The sequence below is a fragment of the Rhipicephalus microplus genome, unplaced genomic scaffold, assembly GCF_043290135.1.
Source record: "Rhipicephalus microplus isolate Deutch F79 unplaced genomic scaffold, USDA_Rmic scaffold_12, whole genome shotgun sequence".
Classification (NCBI taxonomy): domain Eukaryota; kingdom Metazoa; phylum Arthropoda; class Arachnida; order Ixodida; family Ixodidae; genus Rhipicephalus; species Rhipicephalus microplus.
Window position 1 is genome coordinate 21662617 of NW_027464585.1, and position 27421 is coordinate 21690037.

Consider the following 27421-nt stretch of genomic DNA (forward strand, 5'->3'; position numbering starts at 1 on the left):
TGCATTCAAGACTGCTATTACGAACGTCTTTGGACGACCTGCGGCACGCAAGCTTCAAGCAGAGAAGCGTTTGCGCCACCGTGCGCAGCAACCAGGCGAGACCTACACGGGCTATATTTAAGGTGTGTAGCATCTATGCAACCGCGTCAACTCTACCATGCCTGAGGAAGAAAAAATCAGGCAGATTTTGAAAGACATTGACTACGGCGCCTTTCAGGTCTTGCTCGCGAGAAATCACAATTGCTGTGCTCGTTTCCCTCTGACAGAGCTTCGATGAGTTGCGTAGGCAGCGCGCACTTGCTTGTCAAGCACTCACGATGCCAGACACGCTCGCAAGCTTGCACCTAGCTGCCTATCCTACCGATCAGCAGCTGCTGCTTACGACAATCAAGGACTTCGTCCGCGAAAAGGTAGCGCACCAGCTGTCACTGCTGCCACTGACACATGAGCCCGCGCAAGATTTGCCACCGGACCTCCAACACGCCATTCGGACCCAAGTCGCTGAGGCCCTTCCAACGATGCATCAGCAAGCACCTGTCACTACGCCTTTCACATACGCCGCCGTCGCTGATCGGCCTACGCAACAGCGTATGCCGTATTCTCAACCTGCCACGTCACCCTATGTCGTGCCTACAGCCCCCATTGCTGCGCCGTATCCCTTCGCGAGATTTTCAGCCCCATTTTACCGTCGCTCAGACGCTCAGAGGACGGCGGATAATAGGCACATCTGTTTCGCCTGTGGTATCACTGGACACGTCGCCCGCCACTGTCGCCGAGATCCCCCTCCAGTTTACACCGTGGGCAGGCCAATTGCGTCGTCATTTAGGACGCCATCAAGGTACACCTCTGACAGTCATCGACCCTACGCAAACCATCGGTAACCATCGCCCCGACAACGCTCCCTGTCACCTATGCATCGCCGACCTGCTACGGAAGAGGGAAACTAATCGCTGCAGCTCCGGAGGCAACAGGTGCATACGATTCTAACTGCTATAGGCCTTCATCTTTTTCGCCACAAAACGTTATCGACGTCAATTTTTAGGGGACCACCGCACAAGCGCTTATCGACACAGGGGCCGCCGTTTCCGTAATCTGTGAGACCTTATGCCGCAAGTTGAAAAGGGTGAAGACGCTTCTCTCAGGCCTGATGCTCCACACGGCCAACTCGCAGTGCATAGAACCTACAGCTGTGTGCACTGAACGTGTCATTATCCAAGGTGAACTTTATGCCATTGAATTTTTAACTGCCATCATGCTCCCACGAATGTCATTCTTGGATGGGACTTCCTTTCGCGTTATCGGGCCATCATAGATTGCTCACGTGCAGAAGTTACCCTTACACCGCTGCCAACCTCTTGTTTGGTAGATTCTCTTTCTGAAGCCTACAAACTTGTCGTTGTTGCAGACACGGAAATAGCACTGAGAACATATCCACCCTTGTAGCCCTGACTTGTACGGCCGCTCCTGCCACAACTGTTTTGTTCACTCCGTCTGAGGTATTTACCCGCCGGCGTAGCCTACACCTGCCCTTTGCCATACTTACCGTGGAATCCGGGGCTACCACCACGCTCGTTGCGAACTCGCTATCGTCGCCAGTTACCTTACTTCGCGGAGAATGTTTGGGTAACATATAAGACGTTGACCTCTTGCACCCTCTGGAGTTTCCCGAACACCCACTTCACCTTCAGCTCAATGCTATGACGCTATCTGTGGCCGCACTGCCCGCGCCAGACTCATTCCAGCTCTCTGTTGCCACTGAGCTATCGCCGACGCAAAGACACGAACCGTTGTCCCTTCTTCGAGAGTTCCGTTCTGCCTTCGATTGCGCTCAACCATCTTTGGGTAGCACAGCGAACATCACGCACCACATTGACACCGGTACTCATGCTCCCTTACGCCAACGACCATATCGAGTTTCAGCGGAAGAGTGCCGTATTATCAACGAACAAGTCGACGATATGCTCAAGCGTGGTGTCATCCAGCCATCGCAGAGCCCTTGGTCGTCCGCTGTTGTACTTGTGCGCAAAAAGAATGGGAGATATCCGATCCTGTGTCGACTACCGCCGGCTCAATAGGATATATTTGAAGGATGTGTACCCGTTGTGACGCATCGACAATGCTGTCGATTGCTTCCAAGGAGCAGAATATTTCTCCTCTTTAGATCTACGTTCAGGATATTGGCAAGTTCTAATGGCTGATCCTGACCGATCGAAGACTGCATTTGTAACACCTGATGGGCTGTATGAGTTTAACGTCATGCCGTTTGAACGCTGAAACGCCCCAGCTACCTTCGAACGGATGATGGACACCATCCATCGCGGCTTCAAGGGGAACACGTGCCTCTGCTACCTAGACGACATCGTCGTTTTTTCTCGCGACTTTTCGACTCACCTTTTTCATCTTCGTGCTATTCTCACATGTCTCACCTCAGCGGGCCTTCAACTTGCCATCAAGAAGTGTCATGTTGTCGCTCGTCAGCTCAATATACTGGATCACGTCGTCTGCAAAAAGCGTGTTCTCCCGGACTTTATCAAACTCCGTGCCGTGGCCGACTATCCGAAGCCCAATTCAATCAAGATGCTTCGAAGTTTTATCGGCTTGTGCTCATACTTTCGTCGATTCGTGCGCAACTTCTCTTCCATCATCGCGTCTCTGACCAACCTGTTGACAACTTCCAAAGGAATTTCTGCTTGGTCAAAAGAGTGCGAGGAATCCTTCACCGCACTTCGGCGGTTAATATTATCACCTCCAATACTACGTCATTTTGACCCCCATGCGCCTACGGAGGTCCACACTGACGTCAGTGGTGTCAGTCTTGGTGCTGTATTAGCTCAACGAAAACCAGGATACCAAGAATACGTGGTCTCTTACACGAGTCGAACCTTCAAGAAAGCCGAGTGTAATTATTCCGTCACCGAGAAAGAATGCCTCGCAATTGTCTAGGCTTTGACGAAGTTCCGCCGGCCGCCCTTTTGAAGTCGTCACGAACCACCACGCTCTATGCTGGCTATCATCGCTCGAAGACTCGTCGGAGCGCCTTGGTCGTTGGGCGCTTCACCTACAGGAATACGACATTCGTGTCGTATACCGATCCGGCCGCAAGCACTCTGACGCTGATGCGCTATCCCGCTCACCGCTACCGGCTGACCCATCCTCCTCGTCACCTTCTTCAACTGTCATAACACCAATTGACTTCGCAGACATGGCATCGGAACAACGCAAAGATGGGCGGATTTTCCAACTCCTCACTTTTCTGACTTATCTGTTGAGTAATTCGGTCTCAAGAACTATCCGCCGTCAAGCCACACATTTTACTATTCGAGACGACCTCCTCTATCGGTGGAATTACACGTCTGAAGGTCGTAGGTGGCTGTTTGTGATACCCAACCACATGGGCTCGGAAATCTGTACTGCTTTCCACAACGACCCGCTAAGCGGTCACGCCGGAGCTTTCAAAAGGTACAACCGTCTACGTCAGCGGTACTACTGGCGCGGCATGTACACATTTGTCCGCAAGTATGTACGTACTTGTACTGCATACCAGTGACGTAAAGCCCCACCTCAACGCTCTACCGGTACACTTCAGCCGCTGCCTGGTCCATCGCGTCCGTTTGGCCGCGTTGGTATCGACTTATACGGGCCACTTCCTACGTCATCTTCTGGAAATAGGTGAATAATTGTCGGCGTGGACCACGTCACGCGTTACGCGGAGACGGCAGCACCACCCACAGCAACCGCGAGGGAAGTTGTGTTTTTCATCTTGCGCAACTTTGTTCTTTGCCATGGTGCTCCCCGCGAACTTTTGAGCCACCAGGGGCGTGTTTACTTGTCTGACGCCATTCAAGCCCTGCTCGCTCAGTGCAACATGCTTCATCGCATGACGACAGCATATCACCCGCAGACGAATGGCCTCACAGAACAATTTAATCGCACTCTCGGTGATATGTTGACGATATACACAGCTTCAGACCAGACTAATTGGGGCACTGCCCTTCCATTCGTCACGTATGCGTATAACACCGCTACGCACGCGACAACAGGGTTCTCCCCTTTCTTTCTGTTGTACGTACGCGAACCATCGTGCACGCTGGACACTATACTCCCATACACACCCGACTCCTCTGAGTACACTGCAATTTCTGATGTTGCGAGGTACGCAGAAGATTGCAGACGATTGGCCCGTTTTTTGACAAATGAGGACCAAGGCCACCAGAAGCTACGGCATGACACCGACCGTCATCTCTCTACTTTCATGACTGGTGCTCTCGTTTGGCTCTGGATTCCACCGAGTGCTCCTGGCATTTCGTCGAAATTACTGGCACGATACCACGGGCGCTACCGCATTCTCGCCCGTACGTCACCAGTCAATTATGAGATTGAGCCTTTGACACAGTCTGATGACTTACGCCGCCGTGGCCGAGAAATTGTGCATGTGAGTCGCCTGAAGCCGTACTACGACCGCGCTATAGTGACTACGCCTTAAGTCGCCAGGTTGGCTGCGCTATTCACCAGGGGCCAATGTAGGGAACTATGCGAGCGATGACGAAGGAGCAAGAAACGGCAAGCCACAGCGTTGGTGCACGCGCGCGCGTCAAGCTTGCGTTTGTTTGTATTTGCGGCCTGTTGACGTTCCTCACTCTGCTGGCTTTCCTCGGCGTTCCAGTAAGTCTGTACGTAAATGAACTACGTGACACTTTTAAAGGTCTCGTCCCTGTGCTGTACTCGGCTAGGCAGACGCTGTTCCGCGCAAAGCCGGCGCATGGCGGGACGACCGAAGACCGCAGCTATGATGGTCTTGAAGGCGGACCAGTTGATGATTTCGCCTTCATGGTTTTCGAACCAGAGGCTGGCCAGATGATCGAAGTAAAAGCGCACGTTCGTGTGCTAGACGCAGTCGTTCCATTTGTAGGAAGCGCTTACGATTTCGTACTCGACGAGCCAGTCCTCGACGTGCTGTTCGTCGTCATCGCAAAAAAATTGGGGGGTTGCGTTGCCGAGGCACGCCAGTAGAGAAGACTGTCGTTGGTGGGGCAGCTTGAGGAAGACCAGGGGCAGTCGTGGTGAACTGTGAGGGTAGGATCCGATTGCGAAGTTCCAGGTTGATGGGAACCCCGGCCCCTCCACCACTTAAAATAGAGGTGTTTTACGTCGAGAATAGTTCAGACACAGTTTGGCGTAAGATGCTTTACGAGACAGGCCTGGCTACTGGCGAGCGGCGTGCGCGTGGTACTACTACTGCCACCAATTGTCATGGTCTTCTTTAGTAACAGCAGAGCGTCCGTTATTCAGATTCATTACAGCCTCCATACCACTTCCTTTCTGCTGCCTTCTGTTCTATTACAATATTCCCATGCGAAGTCCGGTGGTGAGGAAGTTGTTAAGTGTCTCTAAGATGTGTTTCTACAAAATCGTATACCATCAGCCTCTCCTCCCTTAGCTGTTCTTGTATCTCTTCCCACTTCAGCCTGTTTCTGCCACCCTGCATGTTAATATACCCTATGTCTGAAATGGCTCGGCTCTCGTGGCTACGTCTATTTCTGCTCCGGACCCTACCAATGTTAAATACTGGTGCCACTTTGAAATCGTATCTGTCCATACCACCTGTCAAAGAGTCTCCCTGGTTGTTTTCTTTGTTACTAGCTATCCTGCACCCAGAAGGGCCCGTGGGCTTCTTAAAAAAGCCACTGCGCGTCCTGCAAGTCGCCAACCCACCTCAAAACCAAGCCGCCCGTCGAAGGAAGCTCTGTCTCATTGAAAACCACCCCACCTATGTACCTCTCTGTTTATTTCCACCACCTCGAAGCCTTTCTTTCTACTAACGCGCCATATCTCTTGGTTTGTGGTAACAACCGCTCTTTGCAGGTTGCCGTCACGCAGCGGTATCTCCGGTATCGTGCATATACCGGTACCGTGATATACCGTCACGCACCTGTACCTGAGGAGAAGTGGCGCGTATGTCATCGACCCCTTTCACCAGTGTGGTCGCTAGTCTTGTCGTATCTTCATTTAGGACATCGTTTAAACCGCCTGAAATTATCACGAGGTTTCGCCTATCAGCTGTAGTTTTGAGTTTTGCTCTTGCTTGCCTCATGACTGCTTCGAGCTTGCGTTATTGGAACATCCCTACTGCAACCCTTTTGTCACCTGTTACCCTCTTTTTGATTGCTTCTGCACATCGATTAAGATTCGAGTCCCCGGCGATTATCACATGCTGTGTCTTTTCAACTGGAGCGTCCTGCACCAGGGAGTTACTTGCACCTGTGAAGCCGGCTGCTTTGTCCGCTCCCAGACCCACCACTACTTCGCTGAAGCTGGGTATTGCGACAATCGAATTGGCTGAACGTGTTTTTTCCAAACTTGCTTGCTCTTTCTTTTCCGCCGTTCTGGTTGCCGGTGCCTTTCTGTTCTCTCTGTCAACTGCTCCTCTGTTCACCTTCGCTGGTGCTTCCTCGGCGTACTTCAGCCTTTCTTCCATAGCCCTCGCTTTCTCTTGCCCTGTCGCCAACTCAGTCTTCAGCTCGGTGATTCTCATCAGCAGTTCACTCTGGGTAACCATAATTTTCTCCATTGTTCCCCGACTTCACATTGCCTACACTTGGCGTAAACCTCTTCTCCAAACTTTTCTGCAGTTGGGTTCATTTTCAAGCTCAACCTGCATCCTGAACACTTTATGGCCTTTTTAACCATGTCTTTCTTACACCAATTGTCTGACACCACTTGTCTCACTCGATAATTAGCAAACACGATCCCTGCTATACGAAAAAGAGAAAGTCTGAGCTCTATTACAAAAATTTGCGTGTTCAATGTACGTGCACTCCGCCATAGGGTGGCAAGAGAAAAAAAACGAAGAATCAAACACACACTCACACACGCAATCTAGTACAAAACCTGGTGACTAACCCCCAAAAATCCGTACAATGCAATAAGTAGTACAAAGTTTTTACCTCTAAATAGTTAACTGCTGCCTTATTACTTTTAAAGCCACTCTCAAAAGAGGCAAAACCACTTATCTGCAGTCTATCGGGAGCACTCGATAAACACGTTCATCCACCGTGCCAGTCTGAACTGAACACCTTGGGAGGCGGCACTCCACTCAGTGAGCGTTGTTGGAATTGCTGGATAGGCGACTGGGGCAGCGATCTTGAGCGGTCACCCGAGAAGTGTACAGTTGCAACAATAGTGTACACGCCGATGGTCGCTAAACAGGGTGCGAGCTTCAGGAGCAAGCTCCTGAAAGTCTTAGGGTTCCATAAGCACACAAGAGCCATGGGAGAAACCTTGGTGAAGGGCTGCGTAAATTTCGGCTACCTGGAGTTTTTTGCCATATGCCTTGTGCAAATTTACGCGCCTAAAGAATTTTTGCGTCCATGGAAACATCGGCCCTAGTGGCCGCAATTTGGTGCCGCTACCTGAACGTCAGCATTTTAGCACCTAACCACACCACCACCGCGGTGGGTCGGCTCATTTCTTGTATGCTTATGTCAAGTCTTGACAGCTTATGTGATCCCGGAATGCATGAACCGGCAAGCGTATATGTAAGCGTCTCTGCAAACGTGATGCTTCTTCAGCTGCGTCAATATTGGTGAATGCAGATGCAAGCGTTTCAATACCTCTACCCATATTAGACCACTCACCAGGTTTTTGGTCGTGAGAAAGAAATCGTCGCCGGAAGACACGCTACCAGGATAGCCGGAGAATGTCAGCGCGGTGGCGGGGACAGGCTGGCCTGCACAGGTTAATAAGACACATCAGGGGGTTTAACTGAAATATTCCCTATATGCGAATGATATACATATACCAGCCGCACGAATTAATGGAATTAAGGACGTGACACTCCAACTGATACCTTATTGCAGTTCACCCTTCAATATATTCGCGATCGCAGCTGAATGCTCGCCACCCAGTGGCTGCGCATCCATCAGCATGTGCGCTCAAGTAAAAAGTGGGCCAGTTGGTGTGGCCTCACGATAAACACCACGGGCCGTTTTTTTGCGCTACTTCGTTCAGCCATTTATTGCACATGGCCAAAACCATAGGCAATGTACACAAATGCAGGTGCGGTACCGCACCAAAAGATGCCCCTAGACAAGAAGCTCATGACGAATCGCCTCTGGTAAGTTCGCTTCGTGAGCGTAGCTGAGCGAAGCAGGAATCTCAGACTGAATTTATGTAAACAGAAAATTGGCAGATCCCACGTACAGTGGGAATCGATGATATGCAAAGCACGAAAGAGAAAGGGTGATATGTCACTTTAAATTGAGCACAACGTTATGAGGTGGAGGTAATTGATGGTGTACATGACTTCTGTGTCATGATTATTATATTTCAATATGTCGTTTACCATCGTTATCTATTCACATCACCTGATACCTAATTCAGTATATGTGGAGCTGGTGAAATAGCCGCGAGCACACTATGAGCGTTGTTTGTTGTCTTGTTATTACATGACACGCTTGTCAGGATTATCATGTTTGCACCAGTCATATATTTCGTCATCCGTTGACGTCACGTAACACCAAATTTTATACATGTGGAGCTAAAAAAATGGCCACGAGCGCATATATGAAGGGCTCAATATACTCCAATGTAGCATTGACGCGTGCGCACGCTGGGCACAAGACGACACGTTAGCAATACGCGAGAACTCTATAGTGTGACGCCAGATGCGACCAGCGCAGCTCGAGGGCAACCGGCGCGAAATGCAGCGCCGATACTTTATCCAGTCAACGCTGCATCTCTCTCTTTTCGTGGTGGAGGAATGCTGCACGTGCCAAAACGCGTATGCGTCAAAGCAGCGCAGCACGGCGCGCGCCTGCGAGTATATGGCAGGACCAGTGCCTGGCGTGGCAAAGCCGGCGTGAGGCGAAGAAACGAATGCCGGCGAGCACGCCCAATGCGTCGTGTCGAAACTACTGGCAGGCACCTTTACTGTGGCATGTAGTCATGTTTTCACATGGCCCCGCCACGGTGGTCTAGTGGCTAAGGTACTCGGCTGCTGACCCACAGGTCGCGGAATCAAATCCCGGCTGCGGCGGCTGCATTTCCGATGGAGGTGGAAACGTTGTAGGCCCGTGTGCTGAGATTTGGGTGCACGTTAAAGAACCCCCTGGTGGTCGAAATTTCCGGAGTCCTCCACTACGGCGTTTCTCATAATCATATAGTGGTTTGGGGATGTTAAACCCCACATATCAATCAATGCTTTGACATGACACGCATCTCATGATTACCGTGTTTGCATCAGTCACATACCTTCATCTTCTATTCCCTTTCCATAATACCCAACTTGGTATATATGAAGCCAGCGAAATGGCCGCGAGCGCATTATGAGTGTGGCATGTAGTCATGTTGTTAAATGACACGCATGCCATGATTATCATGTTTGAATATGTCTGTGATGAGTGAAGAAAACGACAACGACGGAAGTGCGGGGCAAGGCGCGTGTAATGTGCGCGTGAGTGCCAGCGAATCAGCTGATGACCTGCGGTGGCCCATAGAGGTGGCGGGCCACGATTGGGCCACGGGCGACCATCACGTGGCAGTGGGCTTTGTTGCTCGGGACGAGCAGGAGCAGCGGCAGACGGGAGACAGCGGGCCGAAGCGTCGGACGCAGGTGATCCAGGTTCCGGCCAGGGAACGCGGCCGTCCACGCTACTGCCGTCCAACTACCAGCTGGGGTGGCGTTGCCGGCACGAGTACTGCACCTCGGGGCGCGGCCTGGCCTGCTGTTCTCTTCCTTGCCGAGGGCATCGCGGATCTCGGCGAGGCGTCTCCACGGTCAGCCGTTCGACACATCGATGAACGTGGCCTGGCTAATGGTCACGGTTGCGTCGAGCATCGCGTCTCGGCGCACGCTCTTCGCTGGATGGGCTGGCCATGCCCCGCATGGAGCATCGCGTCTCCGATGCGGGTTGACTGCTCAGTAGTCGCACTTATGCCATTGAGTGCCGGTGTCACCAGAGCGTCACACATCGGAAAACAAAGTGCATGGAGGTGAAGATAGTGTGGATGTCCAACTGGGATTGAGCGATGAGGAAGATTCTGAAGATGAACACCCAATGGATGATGAAGACGACGAAAAGGAAGAACTCGAGTTATTCAGGACCTGGCTTGATGAGAGACGGGAGACAGCGGGCTGAAGCGTCGGACGCAGGCGATCCAGGTTCCGGCCAGAGAACGCGGCCGTCCACGCTGCTGCCGTCCAACCACCAGCTGGGGCGGCATTACCGCCACGAGTACTGCATCTCGAAGCGCGGCCTGGCCTGCTGTTCTCTTCCTTGCCGAGGGCATCGCGGATCTCGGCGAGGCGTCTCCACGGTCAGCCGTTCGACACATCGATGAAAGTGGCCTGGCTAATGGTCACGGTTGCGTCGAGCATCGCGTCTCGGCGCACGCTTTTCGCTGGATGGGCTGGCCATGCCCCGCATGGAGCATCGCATCTCCGATGCGGGTTGACTGCTTAGTAGTCGCACCTATGCCATTGAGCGCCGGTGTCACCAGAGCGTCACACATCGGAAAGCAAAGTGCATGGAGGTGAAGATAGGGTGGATGTCCAACCGGGATTGAGCCATGAGGAAGATTCTGAAGATGAACACCCAATGGATGATGAAGACGACGAAAAGGAAGAACGCGAGTTATTCAGGACCTGGCTTGATGAGAGACGGGAGACAGCGGGCTGAAGCGTCGGACGCAGGCGATCCAGGTTCCGGCCAGAGAACGCGGCCGTCCACGCTGCTGCCGTCCAACCACCAGCTGGGGCGGCATTACCGCCACGAGTACTGCATCTCGGGGCGCGGCCTGGCCTGCTGTTCTCTTCCTTGCCGAGGGCATCGCGGATCTCGGCGAGGCGTCTCCACGGTCAGCCATTCGACACAGCGATGAACGTGGCCTGGCTAATGGTCACGGTTGCGCCGAGCATCGCGTCTCGACGCAAGCTGTTCGCTGGACAGGCTGGCCATTCCCCGCATGGAGCATCGCATCTCCGATGCGGGCTGACTGCTCCGTAGCCGCACCCAGGCCATCAAGCGCTGGTGTCACCAGAGCGTCGCACATCGGCAAGAGACGAGCGAGACGTTCTGCCGGGCGAGACGCGGGTGTGTGCACGGACCACGGAGCCGTGCAAGATCCAGGGTGGCCGAGGATCCAGGTGCCAGGGAAGTAGTAGTAGTAGTAGTATTTTTATTTACAGTAAGCCGGATACAGATCTCACTACAGGGGCAAAGGGCAAAAGGCGAACAGCCTGACAAAGGCCCTTGTCCCTCCGCAGTCCGTGACAGTGCAAAGCTTAGACATCAGCACTGACAAACAATATATATATTCAATACATTGGTTTCAAGCAACCTGAAATTGTAAACACAAAATGCAAACATAAATAGCATAAGAAGTTTACATAACACATTTTAAGAATTACAGGTCACTCTCGTTAAAATTCACAACTAAGCAATATCAATGAAACAAATCAAAAACATACACAAAATGTATGCGGATACAATGAATTCCGATGTATACACTCGTATAATTGACATAGAAGTTTATGAACAATTTAAGCATTTGCAGAGGCATGAGACTCCATTACGTAGTTTCGATAGTGTAGACCGGTGGTTATGAATAAGTTCTTTATTTGTTTCTTGAAAGTCGCACTACTAGCCCTAAAGATCAATTGATCTGCAAGGGTATTTAAAACCTGAGGTACCTGGTAAGCAATACTTTGTTCTCCATATTGGGTTCTTGTTCTAAGAGCTCGTTTTTTTTGTTCTCGCAGACTGTAGTGTGGTCTTCCGGTGCAACTTTCTTCATATAGCTTAGTCTTTTGTATTAACTGAAGTAATTTAAAATGATATAATTGATCAATTCTGAGTATGGAATGTTTAATGAATAGTGGAGCAGTGCGCAAGTCTTGTAGATTCTCCCTGTAATTTTCAAAGCAGCGCAATATTTTCTTTTGTATAGTTATTAACTTATGGTAATTCCGTTGTGATGTCGTTCCCCAGACTAACATCCCATAACTTACTTTAGAATGGAAGAGTGCATAGTACATACTTATTTTTAACCTCAATTGGATTAAGTGCATTGTTCTAAAAAAACAACCAACTATTCGCGCTAATGTGGTGATCAGATGATTTACATGTGTGTTCCAGTTTAATTCCTCCTGAAACCATACACCAAGAAACTTTTGTTCCCTAACATGTGCGATGCAGTTTCCTTCGAATTTTAAAGCTATGTTACTAATAGGTTTGTTTAAAGATCGGAATATCATATAGGTTGTTTTTTTTGCATTCAAGCGCAGTCCATTTTGTCTTAACCAATTTAAAAGATTGCTTAGATAATTATTTACACTGACCTCAAGTGATATTAGATTTTCTGATGAAAAGAAAACATTCGTCTCATCAGCGTACATTATAAGTTCATGAGAATGAGGTATATCGACAATATCATTTATATAGGCAAGGAACAATATTGGCCCCAGTATAGACCCTTGGGGGACTCCTTGGTTCAACTTTATCTTTGCCGAAATAGTGTTATTCAGTTTTACATATTGATAACGATCTTCTAGGTAACTTTTAAACAGTTGTACTGCAACTCCACGCACCCCATATCTCGATAATTTATGAATCAATGATTTCAATTGTATGGAGTCAAATGCCTTTTGAAAATCGAGGAAGAGTCCAAGAGTATATTTTTTGTTTTCCACATTTTCGATTATCTTATCTTTGATGTACAGTAGAGCTTGTTCTGTTGATTAATTTTTTTGAAAACCATACTGACTTTTTGTTATTAGTTGGTGCTTATCAAAAAAGGATGCAAGTCTATCATGAATAACCCCTTCAAATATTTTTGATATTGTTGGAAGCACGGATATAGGCCGATAGTTCGCTAAAGTATTCATATCACCACCTTTATGTACTGCAGTGACTTTTGCTACTTTTAGCTGCTCTGGAAATACACCGTTAGTGAGGGTGAGGTTGATAATATAGGCCAAGACATATGATATCAATGGTGACACCATTTTTAACTCAACAGAACCTATCTCATCAATGCCTGATGCAATATTGTTTTTAAGTTTTCTGATTAATCTTTCTACTTCAACCGGATCTGTGGGTGCGAGAAAAATAGAATACGGCAAAGGAGACTTATCAGGAGTTGGAGCATTATCTCCCTTTCATCCGTTAAAATAAAGGAACCCGCATTTAGCAAATGTTCATTCATGACATTGGCCAACCTTTCACCACTGAAAATCTCACCAATTATTGTTAGGTCCTGTGTCCTATTACAATCCTTATTTCTGTTCGTAAGCCCATTTATGACCTCCCGTAGCTTCCTCTAGTCATTGTAAATGCTTTCAAATAATTTTTCATAGTAGTTCTGTTTAGCTTCCGTATTTCTGAATTTAAGACGTTTCTGTATTTCTTGTACTCAGCTAAGGCGTCTGTGTTCCGCGAACGGATGAAATCATGATACAATTTATTCTTTATTTTTATGCGCCGGTAAAGATCACGATTTATCCAAGGCTTTCTGAATTTCTTATTTCTGCCACGTGAGCGCTTCTGAAGTGGAAATGCCGCATCATAGCTAGTACTCAATAACGTCATGAATGTGTTATAAGCATCATCAGGATTTTCTTGTCTATAAACAGTGGTCCAATCTATGTTCTGAACTAGCTGAAAAAAATGTTCCCGAGTTTTGCTGTTTTTATTTCGGTGGAAAGATGTCTATGTTTTCTGACCAATTTGAGAAGTAACTCGTGCAAGAAAGAAGATGGGCATATGATCACTTATGTCATACGCAAATACCCCGGATTTTATATTCTGTGAACTTAAATTTGAGGCGCATATATCAAGGAGCGTAACACTTGTTGATGTAACCTTTGTAGGTGAACGTATAAAATTTGTACTTCCATATGTAAGTAAGAGCGTTTCAAAATCTTTGGCATAAGGATCATTGGAACAGAGGTCAATGTTTATGTCACCCATAACTATGGAAGCAGTATTCCCGCGAACAGTGGATAACACAACATTAAGAAACTCAATAAATTTCTTTTTGTGGCCATGTGGTGGCCTATATACGCCAATTACTATGGATGGGCCACCACACATTGTAATGCATTCAACATCATCGTTCATAACAGTATACTTATCAAGCAGTTCACTCGAAAGCGTATCCTTAAAATAAATAGCAAGACCTCCACCTTTTTGCTGGTTACGACAGAGAAGTTCATGACTACAGCCTGGAAAGAACGGCGCATCTTCTTTATAAGTAATCCATGTCTCGGAGAAACCTAGCACATCAAATCCGATAGCTATAGACCATATAAAATTAGCAATGTCGTCGAGCTTTCTTTTTATGCTTCTACAATTTATATGCAATGCTATTAACAAGCCTTTTCCGGATTGAAATGCCCTATTATGTCTTCAACACTGTAATACTTTTGATTATTTACAAGATCAGTCATAGTGGAATGTTTTTCAATTTGTTATGACATATGCCACATCTAATTTCTAATTTTAGCCAAGCTTGTCTCATCGGCAATGTGTATCGCTCGCGATCCTTCATCTTTGCGTGCAAGGATTTTGCCACCGGATGTCCAGACAAATTTTCATGCGGCTTCTTTCTTTTTTTGTATTGCCGCTGCAAGCAATGCCTTGCCCTTCTGCGTCAAATGCTCATTTACAAAAATGGGCGTTTTATTGTCATCCCCAAGCATAGAACTATCGAGCCTCTTCTTTCTAAATTTCGCCAGTATATCGTCACGCTTTGTTCTTTTTACAAAACGAACGATTATTTTGTTCACATCAGGCTTAGGAGTGGGAATCCAGTGGCATGCGTCAATATCAGACAGATCAACTGCTGTGCCGACTGCTTCGCTTATCTTTCTTACAACATCCACTGGATCATTCCCGACCGGCGCACCTTTTATCTCAAGATTGTTTAGGCGCTGATATTGTTCAAGCTCATCGCATTTTTGTGACAGTCTCTTATTTTCCGCTTTCAATTCCATGTTTTGTCTTATGAGCTCTTGCATTTCAGCTCTCATATTCTTAATATCAGTGGCTACATCTTTCACCTCACTGCAGGTGTCAGAGCAAAAAGCTATGCTGTCTTTAATTTCCCGAATCTCACTTCTGAAATCGCGTTTGAAATTTTCGAATGCCTTCGTCAGCTCTTTTAAATCCTTTACATCTGCTGCGTCCTTTTCCGCGACTTTCCCCGCACTTTTTGCGGAAGTTGCTGGCTGAATCGAGGATCGCCGAGTGGTGCCGAGTGACGCGCCAGACTCGGACATAGGCCGCGAGCTCATGAGCTGCAGGGTGCAACCGAGGGTACCTGGCGGTGCCCTGGCCAAGAAGAAGGAACGTGGGAAAAGAGAGCTCGAGGGTTGCGGCCACGAAGGCAGACGAAGCAGTGCGCCGCTCGAGAGGACGAGTTCCTGGGAGCGTTCCTGCGCCGGACGTGGGACCCGTACGTGTCGGCCAGGTCGAGCTCCGGTGTGTCGGTTCGAGGTCGAGTCCATCGGCCTGTACAAGTAGGTGTTTCCGCCGCACCTGCCGCACCCGACGCTGGCCTTCATCGGGCTGCTGCAGCTGCTTGGGGGCGTGTTTCCCGCGCAGGAGGCGCAGAGCCATTGGTTCGCGCAGCTCATCAACAAGAAAGTGTCACTTCCTTCTCTGTTGTGCAATATAAAGCTTCTTTTGTTCGCATCAATTGTTGATGTTAATCCTTTCTCGTCCGCTATCGACAAACATAGTGACGAACGTCCGTAACCATCACAATGTCATTTACTCAAGTCGTCCATTCGCGTCGCGTAATACCGAGATTGGTACAGGTGAAGCTAGCGAAACGGCCGCGAGCGTATCATGAGCGTAGCATGTAGTCATGTTGTTACATGACACGCATCTCATCTTCACTATGTTTGCACCAGTATAAGACTTTTGCCCTCCATTCGCGTCGCCTAATACCAAATTTGGCATTAGTGAAGCTAGTAAAACGGCTGCCAGTGAATCTTGAGCGGGGCATGTTGTCATGTTTTTACATGACACGCATCTAATGATTATTATGTTTGCACCAGTTACACACCTCCGTCATTTATTCACGTACCGTAATACCCAATTTGGTATGGGTGACGCTAGTGAAACAGCCGCGAGCGCATCATGAGCGTAGCATGAGTCATGTTGTTACACAACACACATGTCATAATTTTCATGTGAGGGTCAGCAGCTTGTGTTCGCCATGCAAACATGTCATACCTTCCAGTTTCGCAACATGCCATGTGAACAAACCACCGAAAGAACTGCAGGAGCATGAATTGTAAATCATGACATTTATGACATACTTGTCATGATTTTCTTGTTATGACTAGCCAAATATGTTCTCATACAGTCATATTATGCCATACCACGTTTGGTATCAATACCATTATTGAAACTTCCAGGAGAGCTAAAACTCGTAGGCAGCTAGATAGATAGATAGATAGATAGATAGACAGATAGATAGATAGTTAGATAGATAGATAGATAGATAGATAGATAGATAGATAGATAGATAGATAGATAGATAGATAGATAGATAGATAGATAGATACGACCAAAGTCGCTGAAATTCGCTAAGAAATGCTTCGCATTTAATAATATAATAAATTCCACCCATCTATGTAAACAAAATGACGTGTGACTTAACATTCAATTTGTTTCTATTGCTGCCTTTAGCACACAGAATAATTTTTGGTAGAAATAATAGACAAGGAATGTCCTGGTTTAGAGACAGTTCTTCCTGCCTTATGCGTCTGCGTGGTCAGCCACTTGTTCATTCCACAGGTCTATGCCTAAACGTGCCTTCTCTACAATTAAGACAACTAACAATTTAACTCTGTATTGAAATGGCCGACACAGCTCTTAGCGATGCTTGTCGTTGTACGGAGACGTGCAACTTTGCATCCGGTGTGACTGTCTCATTTATAACGCTCAGACTCACTGGCGTCCGTTAGCTTATATTTGCAATAGAAGAAAGTTCGTTGAAATTATACTTACACATATTGTCGCCAGAACACATCGCAGCTGAAGGTGACGAGGTTTTTAAGGAAAGCGGACCTTGAAAAGGGGCTGTGAATGCTACGTCACGTGCCAGGACAGAGTGATGGGCTGACCAGCTGCGTGTGTGTGTTATGTGCTGCTTTTCTCTTTCTTTCTATGCTTTTATTTCCGTTTTAATCTCCAACATCCTGTTGCAGTGTGTAGTCTACCAAACCGGTTTTCTTCGACTGGCTAACCCCCCTGCCTTTCCCTCTCTTCTATTTCTTCTCGTGTCTCAACAATTTAACAAGCTACGTGGGCATGTCATGCCGCAATTCTGGCACCAATTCGTTTTCTATGAAGTGCGTGGCACTCTAGGGGCTCAGCTTGTCTTCTTTCCAATGATTTCATGAACCGTGATCACGCTTTTAATAAAATGGGGAATAGAGGTCTAAAAAATACTAGAAACGCTGAAAATCCGGTAAACTAAGCGGGCAAGGTGTAACATTGTATATATACCATAACTTCCTAAGAAGCAATTGTAATTGTTAAGTAAAATTGCTAGAAAAACTTCATACACATGCGGTTAAATCTTGCTCCTGACAAGAAAGAAAACACAACTGCCTCGAAGAGCACGTGATCGTTCCTTTCATTGATGCTTTTCCGGCGCCTTCGTCCTTACAACTAGAGTGAACTCACTACAGACGTCATGAATTACCAATACAAGTAGGAAGTCGACGAAGTGTAGCGAAAAGTAGCACTCATGTCGCACACCTCGTTTGCAAATCTTCCTCATGTTTTCTCGTTCCGGGGAAATCCTACTATGACCTCATCGACAGTTCGCTAAGCAGAGCAGTGGGAACTCCAAAAACGGGAATCTCTTCATTAGGCTTCCTCACGCTGGAGCCACATTGAGCTGCAGGTTAAAAAACACCACTCGCTAAACAATTCTTTATACTTAAAGTATTCGATGCTAAAAAATCAAGCTCTAAGAGGAACTAAGTGTGAGATGATGGCACTTGCTATAATCGCCATGTTCTAATTTACTGCGTCGTGCGCATGCCCGATTAACAAAGTCTGCGATACAACTGTGAGTATATATTTGGCGTGCTTGATGTGCGCTGGCTGCTTTATTTGTGATGATGCATGCAGTATTATTATGTTGTCCTACCTGAACCAGCCACTAACTTGTAGTTGAAGACGTACTTCTTGAGCAGCTTGTTCATACCGCTGTAGTGTCCCCAGGAAGCGTGAGCTGCAATTGCTTCAGCGCTGTTCGTTGTCGTCTTGAAGAATGCGACGCCGGGGTCTCTGGGTCCTTTCTTGCCACGCATGCCGAACGCCCATTCCAGGTCACCCACATCCTTGTACAAGTTTAGAAGCCTAGGTGTACAATGCCAGAAATTGAGTGCTGCTGCTCCTGATGCAAGCCTAACACCGATACTTCACCTTTCTACAACACCTACTTGTACAAATCCTAATTAAGTACTAATGCAACACCTAATTGTGTACTTCTATATCAATGTATATATACTCAACAATGATAGCAAATACTTGAGTTCAGATATAGGAAGAAAAACTGAATGCACGATCTCGACAAGGCTTTCCTTGCTTGGCTACGCTGCTCGTGGCAAGGTGAGAGGAAAAATGATGCACCATGCAGAGAAGTTCCAATCAATTTCGAGATGTGCAGTGAAATAATTACTCTGGAGCATATTGACAGATTACTTCCTCAAGTTTAGCTACCATCGCGTTATATTGTCAGTACTTAGACACTTTTAGTTGAGCGCACGTAACCAGCCTACGCACGTAGCAAGATACGTAGCGTACGCTGCAGGCGAAGCTCCGAACGACACTTCTATTTCACCGTATTGGCCATACAGAGATACAGAGATACGTTTGCTTCAACTAGACGTATGTTATTGGAAAGAAAACAGTTTTAGGTGCTTTTTAGCGTACTCATGCAGTAGCTGCCGTCATTCACCGAATACTATGCCAGCAACAGGTTCAGGTGCTCGTACACACAGCGTGCTGTAATTGGTTTTTGCAGGAATTCACTGACGCGCCAAGCAATCTCTTCCCATTGCTCCGAATGCCTAAACGGGTCGCTGGTTTGTGCTTCCGCTAGTAGCGCAACATCGCCCCTCAAGGTAAAATATACTCAAATTGGTCCGGCTTTGTTGCTTTCTGCATTCTACGCCATCGCTGCTACTTTGGTATTTGGTTCCTATTTCAATCAATCAACCGATCAATCAATCAATCAAATAAATTTGTGTTCATTTCATAATATACAGAGAAATGGCAAATAAAAGCGGCCTTTCAGCAGCTTGACGAACCCGCCACCCCCATTACAATGTTTCGTGGCAGCACAGAGACAGATCTGTTTAAACACAATTGTTGAATAATATACATCATGTCAAGGCTAGATCACTTCGAAACACAAGAAGATAGAAGGGAATCAAGCGACAACAAAAATAGAGCGAATGAGCAACACTAAACAAGAGCAACAGCAAATAGGAGCAAATTTATCACTAATATTACCAATACCACATCAATCTTATATGAATATCAGTGACTTAGTCTTTCGAGCTTCCAAGCTTCAAGCGTAATTTGCTTGATGCACACTAAGATAGATAAAAATTAGTTGATCTATTTTAATCGAGATATCCAGGGAGTGTCACGCCACCTACGCTCTGTCTGATCCCGTTTACGCATGCCACGTTTTTTTTCGGGCGTACCCATGCATCAATGGAATAGACACGTTACGTACTGCGCATGCGCACTTCTCTCAGCGGCAGTGCTGCTTACGTGGGCTCGTTACCTATGCCCAACTAAAAGTGTCTATTCTCAGCTCTTGTAGTGTTCTACAAACTTCAGGACTGTAGTAGATCGTTTTCATAACATTACACCCACTTCGTGAACATAACAGATTATTCTGCAACCTACGTGACTGCTATTGATAGCACTAGCATATTCGACGGCACGTGAATAAATCCTGAGGCGCTTCACCACTTGTCAGTTGATTGACGGCCGAAGCTCTGTTTGCCGTTATCAGTGCCAGTTGGTATCACTGTAAAACTTAGAAGGACAAAAGCTTGGGCGAGTTTGTATGACATTGAGAAAGAAAATTTGAAGCGCAAAAAACAAGGACTGAAGAGAAGAGTACACACGACGACCACTAGCTCAAAACTTTAAAAAAGTTGAAGGGCCACAAGTTTGGCCAAATAAACAGTTTTATTTTGAACATACGGTCTGCTCTCTTCGTCAACATCATGACCCCACTTCAATATGATTTGGCAATGTCCTGCAGCTTTCACAGATTGTGAGGAGGAAGGTGACTAGGTCAGAGATGAGCTCTTTCAGATAAAGCACAGCTCGTCCGGAAGACCTACGTTACGGTGGTAAGGTTGAACGTTCCTGTCCCAACGTGAGAGCACCTGCGTGAGTCTAAAAATGGATCGCCACAACATGAATAAAGCTTAGCACTCCACGCCAGACGATGAACAGCGTACCTCTCCCTCGACCTATTCATGTCTGTTGCGTGCCTACATGTAGGTTTAAAGCAGGAAAGGTGTACATGAATACATTACGACAGCGCAGTAAATAATACAACAAACAAGGTAAACACAGAATAGCGCATATCACATCTTCATCTTATTCTTTGTTTTCACTACTGCGCTGCTATAATACATCAGCATTAACCCAAACTAACTCGTTCACTTAGCCATTATACCACTAGGCGGAAGACATTTGTGGCCCATGTCACCGGGTTGCTCTCAAGAACCAAACCCTTGCACCTTTGCAGCCGTGGACGATGACAGATTCCGTCCAAAAGGAGTACAACACTCAAAAAAGTTTTGAGTTGCCGGAAAGCAACCTAAAACAGGCCTCGTGCATGTAGCCAGTGCACTGCTTCTAGGGTTGCTATATTATTCAAAATATCAGTTAAGGTAAAAGTAACGCCAGCTGCAGTAACTGGACTGATTAAAAAAGAAAAATACCACACGATATTCCTTACGTCATCTTGCTGAAAAATGCTTGAACACAATCTCGTACCTTTCTTATCGAATTTATTGAACCTAACAAAGTGCTATCTGATCAAGAACGTAGCTTTTGTAAAAAATGAATAAACTTTTCGACAATCACACAGCTCTGTACTACTGTTCAATAAGTCTCGTCGAGAAAGCTTGAGGTGTTGTCGACCCGCCGATTCAAAGCATAGTGTGCGTATCACTCACACTTGCATAGCAAAAACACTCTCAACTAGAACCACCTCACAAGAATTTCCAAAAACTTGGTGGGAAGAGGGAGACCAAAGCTTGCGATGAGCGAATCCTTAAACAGGGGTTGTGTGCTCGAACCGAAGTTTCGACAAGCAGACTTGTCTTCTTGAAGGCTACAAACATAAGCGTGCGCACGAGGGGAACAAGGACGGCCATCCCCCCCCCCCCCAGTCACCTAAACGGGGGCGTGTAGTCGACCCTTCACATTGAATGATAAGGAAGGGGGCGTCATCACTCGGAAGGGGGTGGGGGGCGGGAGCACAAAGGTTGCCCCATGCATGGTCATAATAGGAAGGAGTCTCTAGATATGCGCAGGGTTGCCCTTCGCACGCCTATGGAGCTGATCTTGAACCGAAGCAGCTCGGACGTAGGTGATCTTGCATTTTTGTAGAACTGTACAAATGCTCATAACTTTTGACTTTGCGCTCATATTTGATATTTGAGTTAGTGAAGAAAGCGACGGCTCCTTAAATTTAGTATAATTTAAATATGTACGTGCACTGGAAGCTACTGATTCTACCGTACTTTTTGTTTCATAAGTAATTAGCATGTGATCACTGTTTCTTGCGCACTTAACTATGGACCAACCCGAAACATAAAGGCAGGCGCTTGCAACAGTAAGATCCACTGAAGAAGACGTGTTACCTCTCACGTACGTTGGGTTTCCTGAATTTAAACAGGTCAGATTGTTATCTTGGAACCAGTCTCACAAATGGTTGCCGCACGCATCAGTTTTTACACCCCATGTGACATGATGGGTGTAACAATCTCCTGCCAATAAAATAATTGTTGCACACGTGCCGATTAGGGTGTACAATGGCCTGGTGTAATGTACGCCTGGCAGAAAATAAACATTGACCATTGAAAATGTCTGACGAGAAGGTGGAGTTTTCTCTATAACTAGAATTTTTAATTCCGGAACAGCAGCTCTAACGTTATCTTACCTTTATGGCAATGGCTTATAACAAAGTTATAATTTTACCACCTCTCGAAGAGTGGTCTAGCCTAAACAAACGGTCATTCTTGGCATAAAAGCTGTTGTGTGAATTAAGCCAAGTTTCTTGCAACAAAATCATATCAGGATATAGCTGAGTGCTAAGACAGTGTAAATTAGTAATTGTAGCATATATCGAACCACTCTTCCACTGTTAAACTCTTAAAGATGCAATTCGTGGAAGTAATCGTTGCAGCGACAACTTTTTCAAAACTTTCTCCTTCAAAAGTTTACTGGCCGGATTCTTTTTTGATTTCGCCTGTGGAGACGTAGTGTTTGGACGGTTAAGCGAGAACCGGCTGCGTTTCTGAGCACGGCCATAAATTTTCGCATCAGTAGATACGCTTTAGTCCAGCACAGGTGTCTGACCATTGGCCGATCAGCTTACATGGGAGCTATGTCTGCTTTCGAAGGCATGCATCTTATCGCCTATCGGGTTTATCTAATTAACGGTAGGGTGTATATACGACACGAGAGGGCCGGTTGGTTGCGGGGTTATAAGCTATGCAATTTGATTGCTTACAACTTGAGCAATATATTTGGAGATGCTGTCAACTAGTTGATTCATCACCATTGCCATAGCTTTTCCTACAGCTACCTCGGCGGCTTGTGCAATGCTCGTCTCCACCAACGTTTGACGGGCTGTAACGCCAGAATAATCGTACTATCTTTTGTTGATAATTGCTATGGCCTGCCTCCTAGAGCGTTTTCTTTTATCCATGACCTCAAGAACTTGCATTTTTTTCGTCTATTTGGGCAGTCTCAGTAGTCAGCAGATTGGCGTCCACCACAAAAACGACACAGACCCTCCTGTGCCGTACTTCTCGATTTGCGTGGTCTACACCACTTTGCTGCATCACTCCTCGGATTTACAGCCACCGGCACTATGACAGAACCTCCAGCAGTTCCGGCATTGTAACACACAAGACGCCAATTGATCTACTTGAAACACCAGATGCCACGCTTTCATCTCAGAAGAACATGAGGTGCCAGCAAAAGTCGCAATCATGGACTCTGTTGGGACTCCCTTGTTATCCACAACTAGATTGCGTCGATAAACGTCCGCCATACCTAGAGAGCTTCTCTAGAGTTTCGGCACGGCTCAGCTGCACGTCTACACCTCGTACAATTTTTTCTGTGCAAGCCACTTGAGGTGGAACAAACGCATTCACCGGAGTTAATGTGATGAACGAACATTTGAGAAGGTCTCTTGCACAATCCTGGCCTGGCGATCTGCATACTATTTCACCGCGACCAAACTGCCGCACGTCAGTTATGGTCTGGTAGTTTGGGGACGCTGCATGAAGGTGATCTTGAATGGCCTTGGGGTTATTCAACTTAATGTAGTGTCTACCCATAGGTCCCAGCGTGACAGAAATGCTGCTCACACTTTTGCAGAGAAACATGTCAGAAGAAAGGTCATCAGTCCGCAGAGAGGCCGTCCACGCAAAATGGTCCTGAGCAGGAAAATTCTTGGACATCAGTGCGCCTTCAAATAATCCAAAAAAGAAAATGACCTGGTCCAGTTTCCGATGTCAGATGAAGCGCCAAATATCCTATAAGGCAAGAAGACTACCCGGCACGTAGCCAACCAAACCAGGAAGGAAGCTAGAGTGCCGGCTTTGCGACGAAGCTCTTCTTGAGCTGCGAGGTGCGACGAGGCAGGGCATAAACACAAACACTTCGTCTTCTTCTGTAAGTATCCCTTTACACGAGATTGTGGGCGTGCACGTCGTATTCATTGTCTGCCCATTTCGAGTACGGCATTTGCCTCCCCGATGCTATAGCGGAGCCAGTCATTTGCGCATAAAGTAACTTTGTACAAGCGGCGGTCCTTCGCAGAGTCACTCGCTGATGTGCGGTTAAATGTGCACTACCTGCACAAGTTCAGGTCAGTGCGGGCGACGCCTTGTATAGTTTGGGATATCCAAGACGACCTCGTAGATAACGTCACGTAGTCGTCGCAGCAATCGATATTCTAAAGTATCTCCTGAGCTGCTTTTCACATAGTTCCCGTCTTCGTACAGGCGTCCACACCCATACCCTGTCCCCGGTTTCGTACGTTATACAGGTGTATGACGTACATTACAGCGACCTGCGTCTTAATCTTGCTGTTAGTTTGTTTGCTGTTGGTATGGTTGACATCCGAGCTGCCTGGCTTCCTCGGCGCGTTCAGTGAACACGTCGGCACTCGTTTCAGTGTTATCGCATTTGCTTGGCAGCATCACGTCCAACATCGTCCTCACTTCTCGTCCGTGAACAAAGCTAAATGGGGTCATCCGTTTAGCAGTATTAAATGGAAACGTTGTGTAAGGTATAATCGCCTCTCAATTTTGGTGCTCGGTGTCCACACACAGTGAAAGCATGTCTTCAAGAGTTTTGTTGAGCTGCTTGGGCAACCCCTTGGTTTGTGGATAATAGGCTGTCGGCTTACGATTTATAGTACCACTGAGAACCAACACATGATCTAAAAGCGTGGGCGTAAATGCGGTCTCGTGATCTGTTATAACAATCGATGGCGCACCGGGCATCAGCATAACTTGAAGTATCGGCCACCTCCTCTGCCGTGCCTCTCTGAATGACTTTAGTCTCGGCGTATCAAGTAAGGTAGTCGGTCACCACTATAACCCAGCGGTTACCAGCACTAGAGGTAAGAATTGGACCCAAGTGATCCATTCTGACCAGATCAAAAGGCTTTGGCGGGATCTGAACTGGGTGTGACAACCAGGCTGGTTTTGTCGAAGGTGACCTGCACCACTGGCAATCGAGGCAGGTGCGAACGTGATATTTCACGGCAGCGGCGAGTCTACGACAGCAATACCTCTCCCGAACGCTGCCCAGTGTGCGCTTGTAGCCTAAATGTCTGTGACCTCGTCGTGGCGCGCTTGCAATACTTGAGAACGAAGAGTGGTGGGGACGACTAGCAGGTAGGTGGACTCGTCTGATGAGAAGTTGACTTTGTACATGACATTGTTTTGCAGACAGAGCGATGATAACCCTCTTGCAAAGGCTTTCGGCGTGTTCTAACTCCTTCTTTCTACATAAATATTCAAGCCAAGTAGATCAGGAATATCTAGCTGGTGGTCTTTGATGGTTGACGTGCCGAGGATTTTGAGGAATGATGTCCCTTCATCGAGAGAAGCAGCCGACTTCACTGAGAGAAGCAGCCGGTGATCGAGACAGGCAGTCGGTGTCCATGTGTCGTTTTCCCGATTCGTACGCCATCCTTATAAGAAATTCCTGTAGTATAAGGCTTCAGCGTGCTGATCACCCGAAAGGATCTTTCAGATTGTTAACCAACACAGCAAATGGTAGTCACTGATAACCATGCATGGGCGGTCATTCAAGTATGGACGAAATTTCATAACTGCCCACACCACGGCGAGGCATTCTTTTTAGGTTGTCGAGTAAATTGCTTCTGTGCGTGACAGAGTTCTGCTTGCGTAAGCGAACATTCTTTTCTTATTTCCTGGCGCTGCACAAGCACAAGTCCCAGGCCAACATTGCTGACGTCAGTATGGATCATTGCAGGGGCTGGCTCATCGAAACGGGCAAGCACAGGGGTCGTGTGTAGACGTTGCCGCAAGTCATTGAAAGCAGCTTCCTTCTCGTCACCCCGAGCAACTGCAACATCATACCTCGTTAGTTGAGTTAAAGGCGACAAAATACGTGCAAAACCTGGAATAAACCACCGATAATATGCGCAGAGACCTACAAAACGCCTTACTGCTTTTTAATTGATGATGTTGGGAACTGTACAATGGCGGAAACTTTCTGAGAAGTTGGACGAACTCCTGCGTAACTGACGAAATGGCCAAGAAACTGTAGTTTCTCAAAGCGGAATCTCCAGCTTGAGCGTCAAGCCTGTGGTCCATATGGTCTGCAAGACCACCGGCAAGCGTTCAAGTTGTACGTCAAACGCTGCAGAAAACACAATGACGTCGTCAAGGTATACTAGGCAGTTTCTCCCTTTAAGCCCGGAGACCATGGTATCTACGAGACGCTGAAAAGTAGCAGGCGCTGTGCACAAGCCAAATGATAAGACCTTAAACTTGTACAGTTCTTTTGGCGTCACAAAAGAACTGTTTCTGCAATCCCTGGGGTCGACTTTCATCGGCCAATATCCACTGTTTAAGTCCACGGAAGAGAAGTAATGTGCGTGTTGAAGCCTTTCAAGCTAAACATCTATGCGGGGAAGCTGGTGCACAGCTTTTTGCGTCACCTGATTTAGCTTTCGATAGTCCACACAGAAACGCAGCCTGCCGTTCTTGAATGAAAAAACAGATGACGCCTCGGGGCTCTTTGACGGTTGAATCACGTCGTCTAAAAGCATTTTTGTTCAAGCTTCTTGTTCTTTTGAAGTCACACGGTGCGGATTTTGACACAGTGGTCTCGCCGTATCTTCTGTGATGATTCGGTGCTTGGTAAAGGATGTCCGGAAGGTCGACGCAAAGCAGTCTTGGAACTCGGCTAGGAGCGCTAAAAGGCGATCCTGCTTTTGTCGAGTTAAAGTAGGGCTGACGTCGACGTCAGGTGCTAGGAGATGAGGGTCTTGCGTAGATGTTGCTTTGAGTGGTGAAAAGCAGTCACGAACATCTGCTAACTCGTCGAAATATGCCAAAGATGTGCCATTTGGTAGGTGCTGGCACTCGGTGCTTAAATTGGTCAACAGCAAGTTCGTTCGGCCATCGATGACATGGACTATTCCTCGTGATACTGAAATCCCATGAGTGAAAAGCAGCGACGTTGGTTGGTCGATGACTGCTTCACTGTCGAACGGCACGTCACATGCTACTGAAACAAGGGTATGCGATTGAAAGAGCACAAGTATATCGCGGCCATTGAGACGAATCAATCTGCGCTCTGGTGACGAAAAATCTGTCAGACGAGCATACGGGTATTCCGTAATACGAAGCCACGCTGTCGGGGATGTTGATTACTGCACGATGCTCCTTGAGAAAGCCTATTTCCATAATTTTATTTTTTGCAGCAATCTAGGAGAATGATGATCGAAAGTCGCGACGAAAGAGGAAACTTCTATGCTGATTCTCACTGTGCAGCTTTCAGTAGGGAGCAGCAATCAAACCCCCCCCCCCCCGCTGCTTTTATATGTGGTCCTGCCCACAGCGTTTTCACTTTTCTAA

At 47.2% G+C, this 27421-nt stretch overlaps 1 protein-coding gene across 7 annotated transcripts in view; it reads right to left on the bottom strand.

Moving 5' to 3' along the window:
* The window catches only part of LOC119166688 (putative phospholipase B-like 2), a 351547-nt gene that overhangs the window by 126299 nt on the left and 197827 nt on the right, over window positions 1–27421 (bottom strand). For all 7 annotated transcript variants that reach the window (XR_012888461.1, XR_012888460.1, XM_075882399.1 and 4 more), the window contains 2 exons: window positions 18172–18383; window positions 7635–7726 (listed from right to left, as the gene is read on the bottom strand). Coding sequence is in view for 5 of the 7 variants with exons in the window: in XM_075882399.1 (XP_075738514.1) it covers window positions 7635–7726; window positions 18172–18383 (304 nt within the window). In the remaining 2 variants the exon portion in view is untranslated. The remainder of the gene's footprint in view (window positions 1–7634; window positions 7727–18171; window positions 18384–27421) is intronic.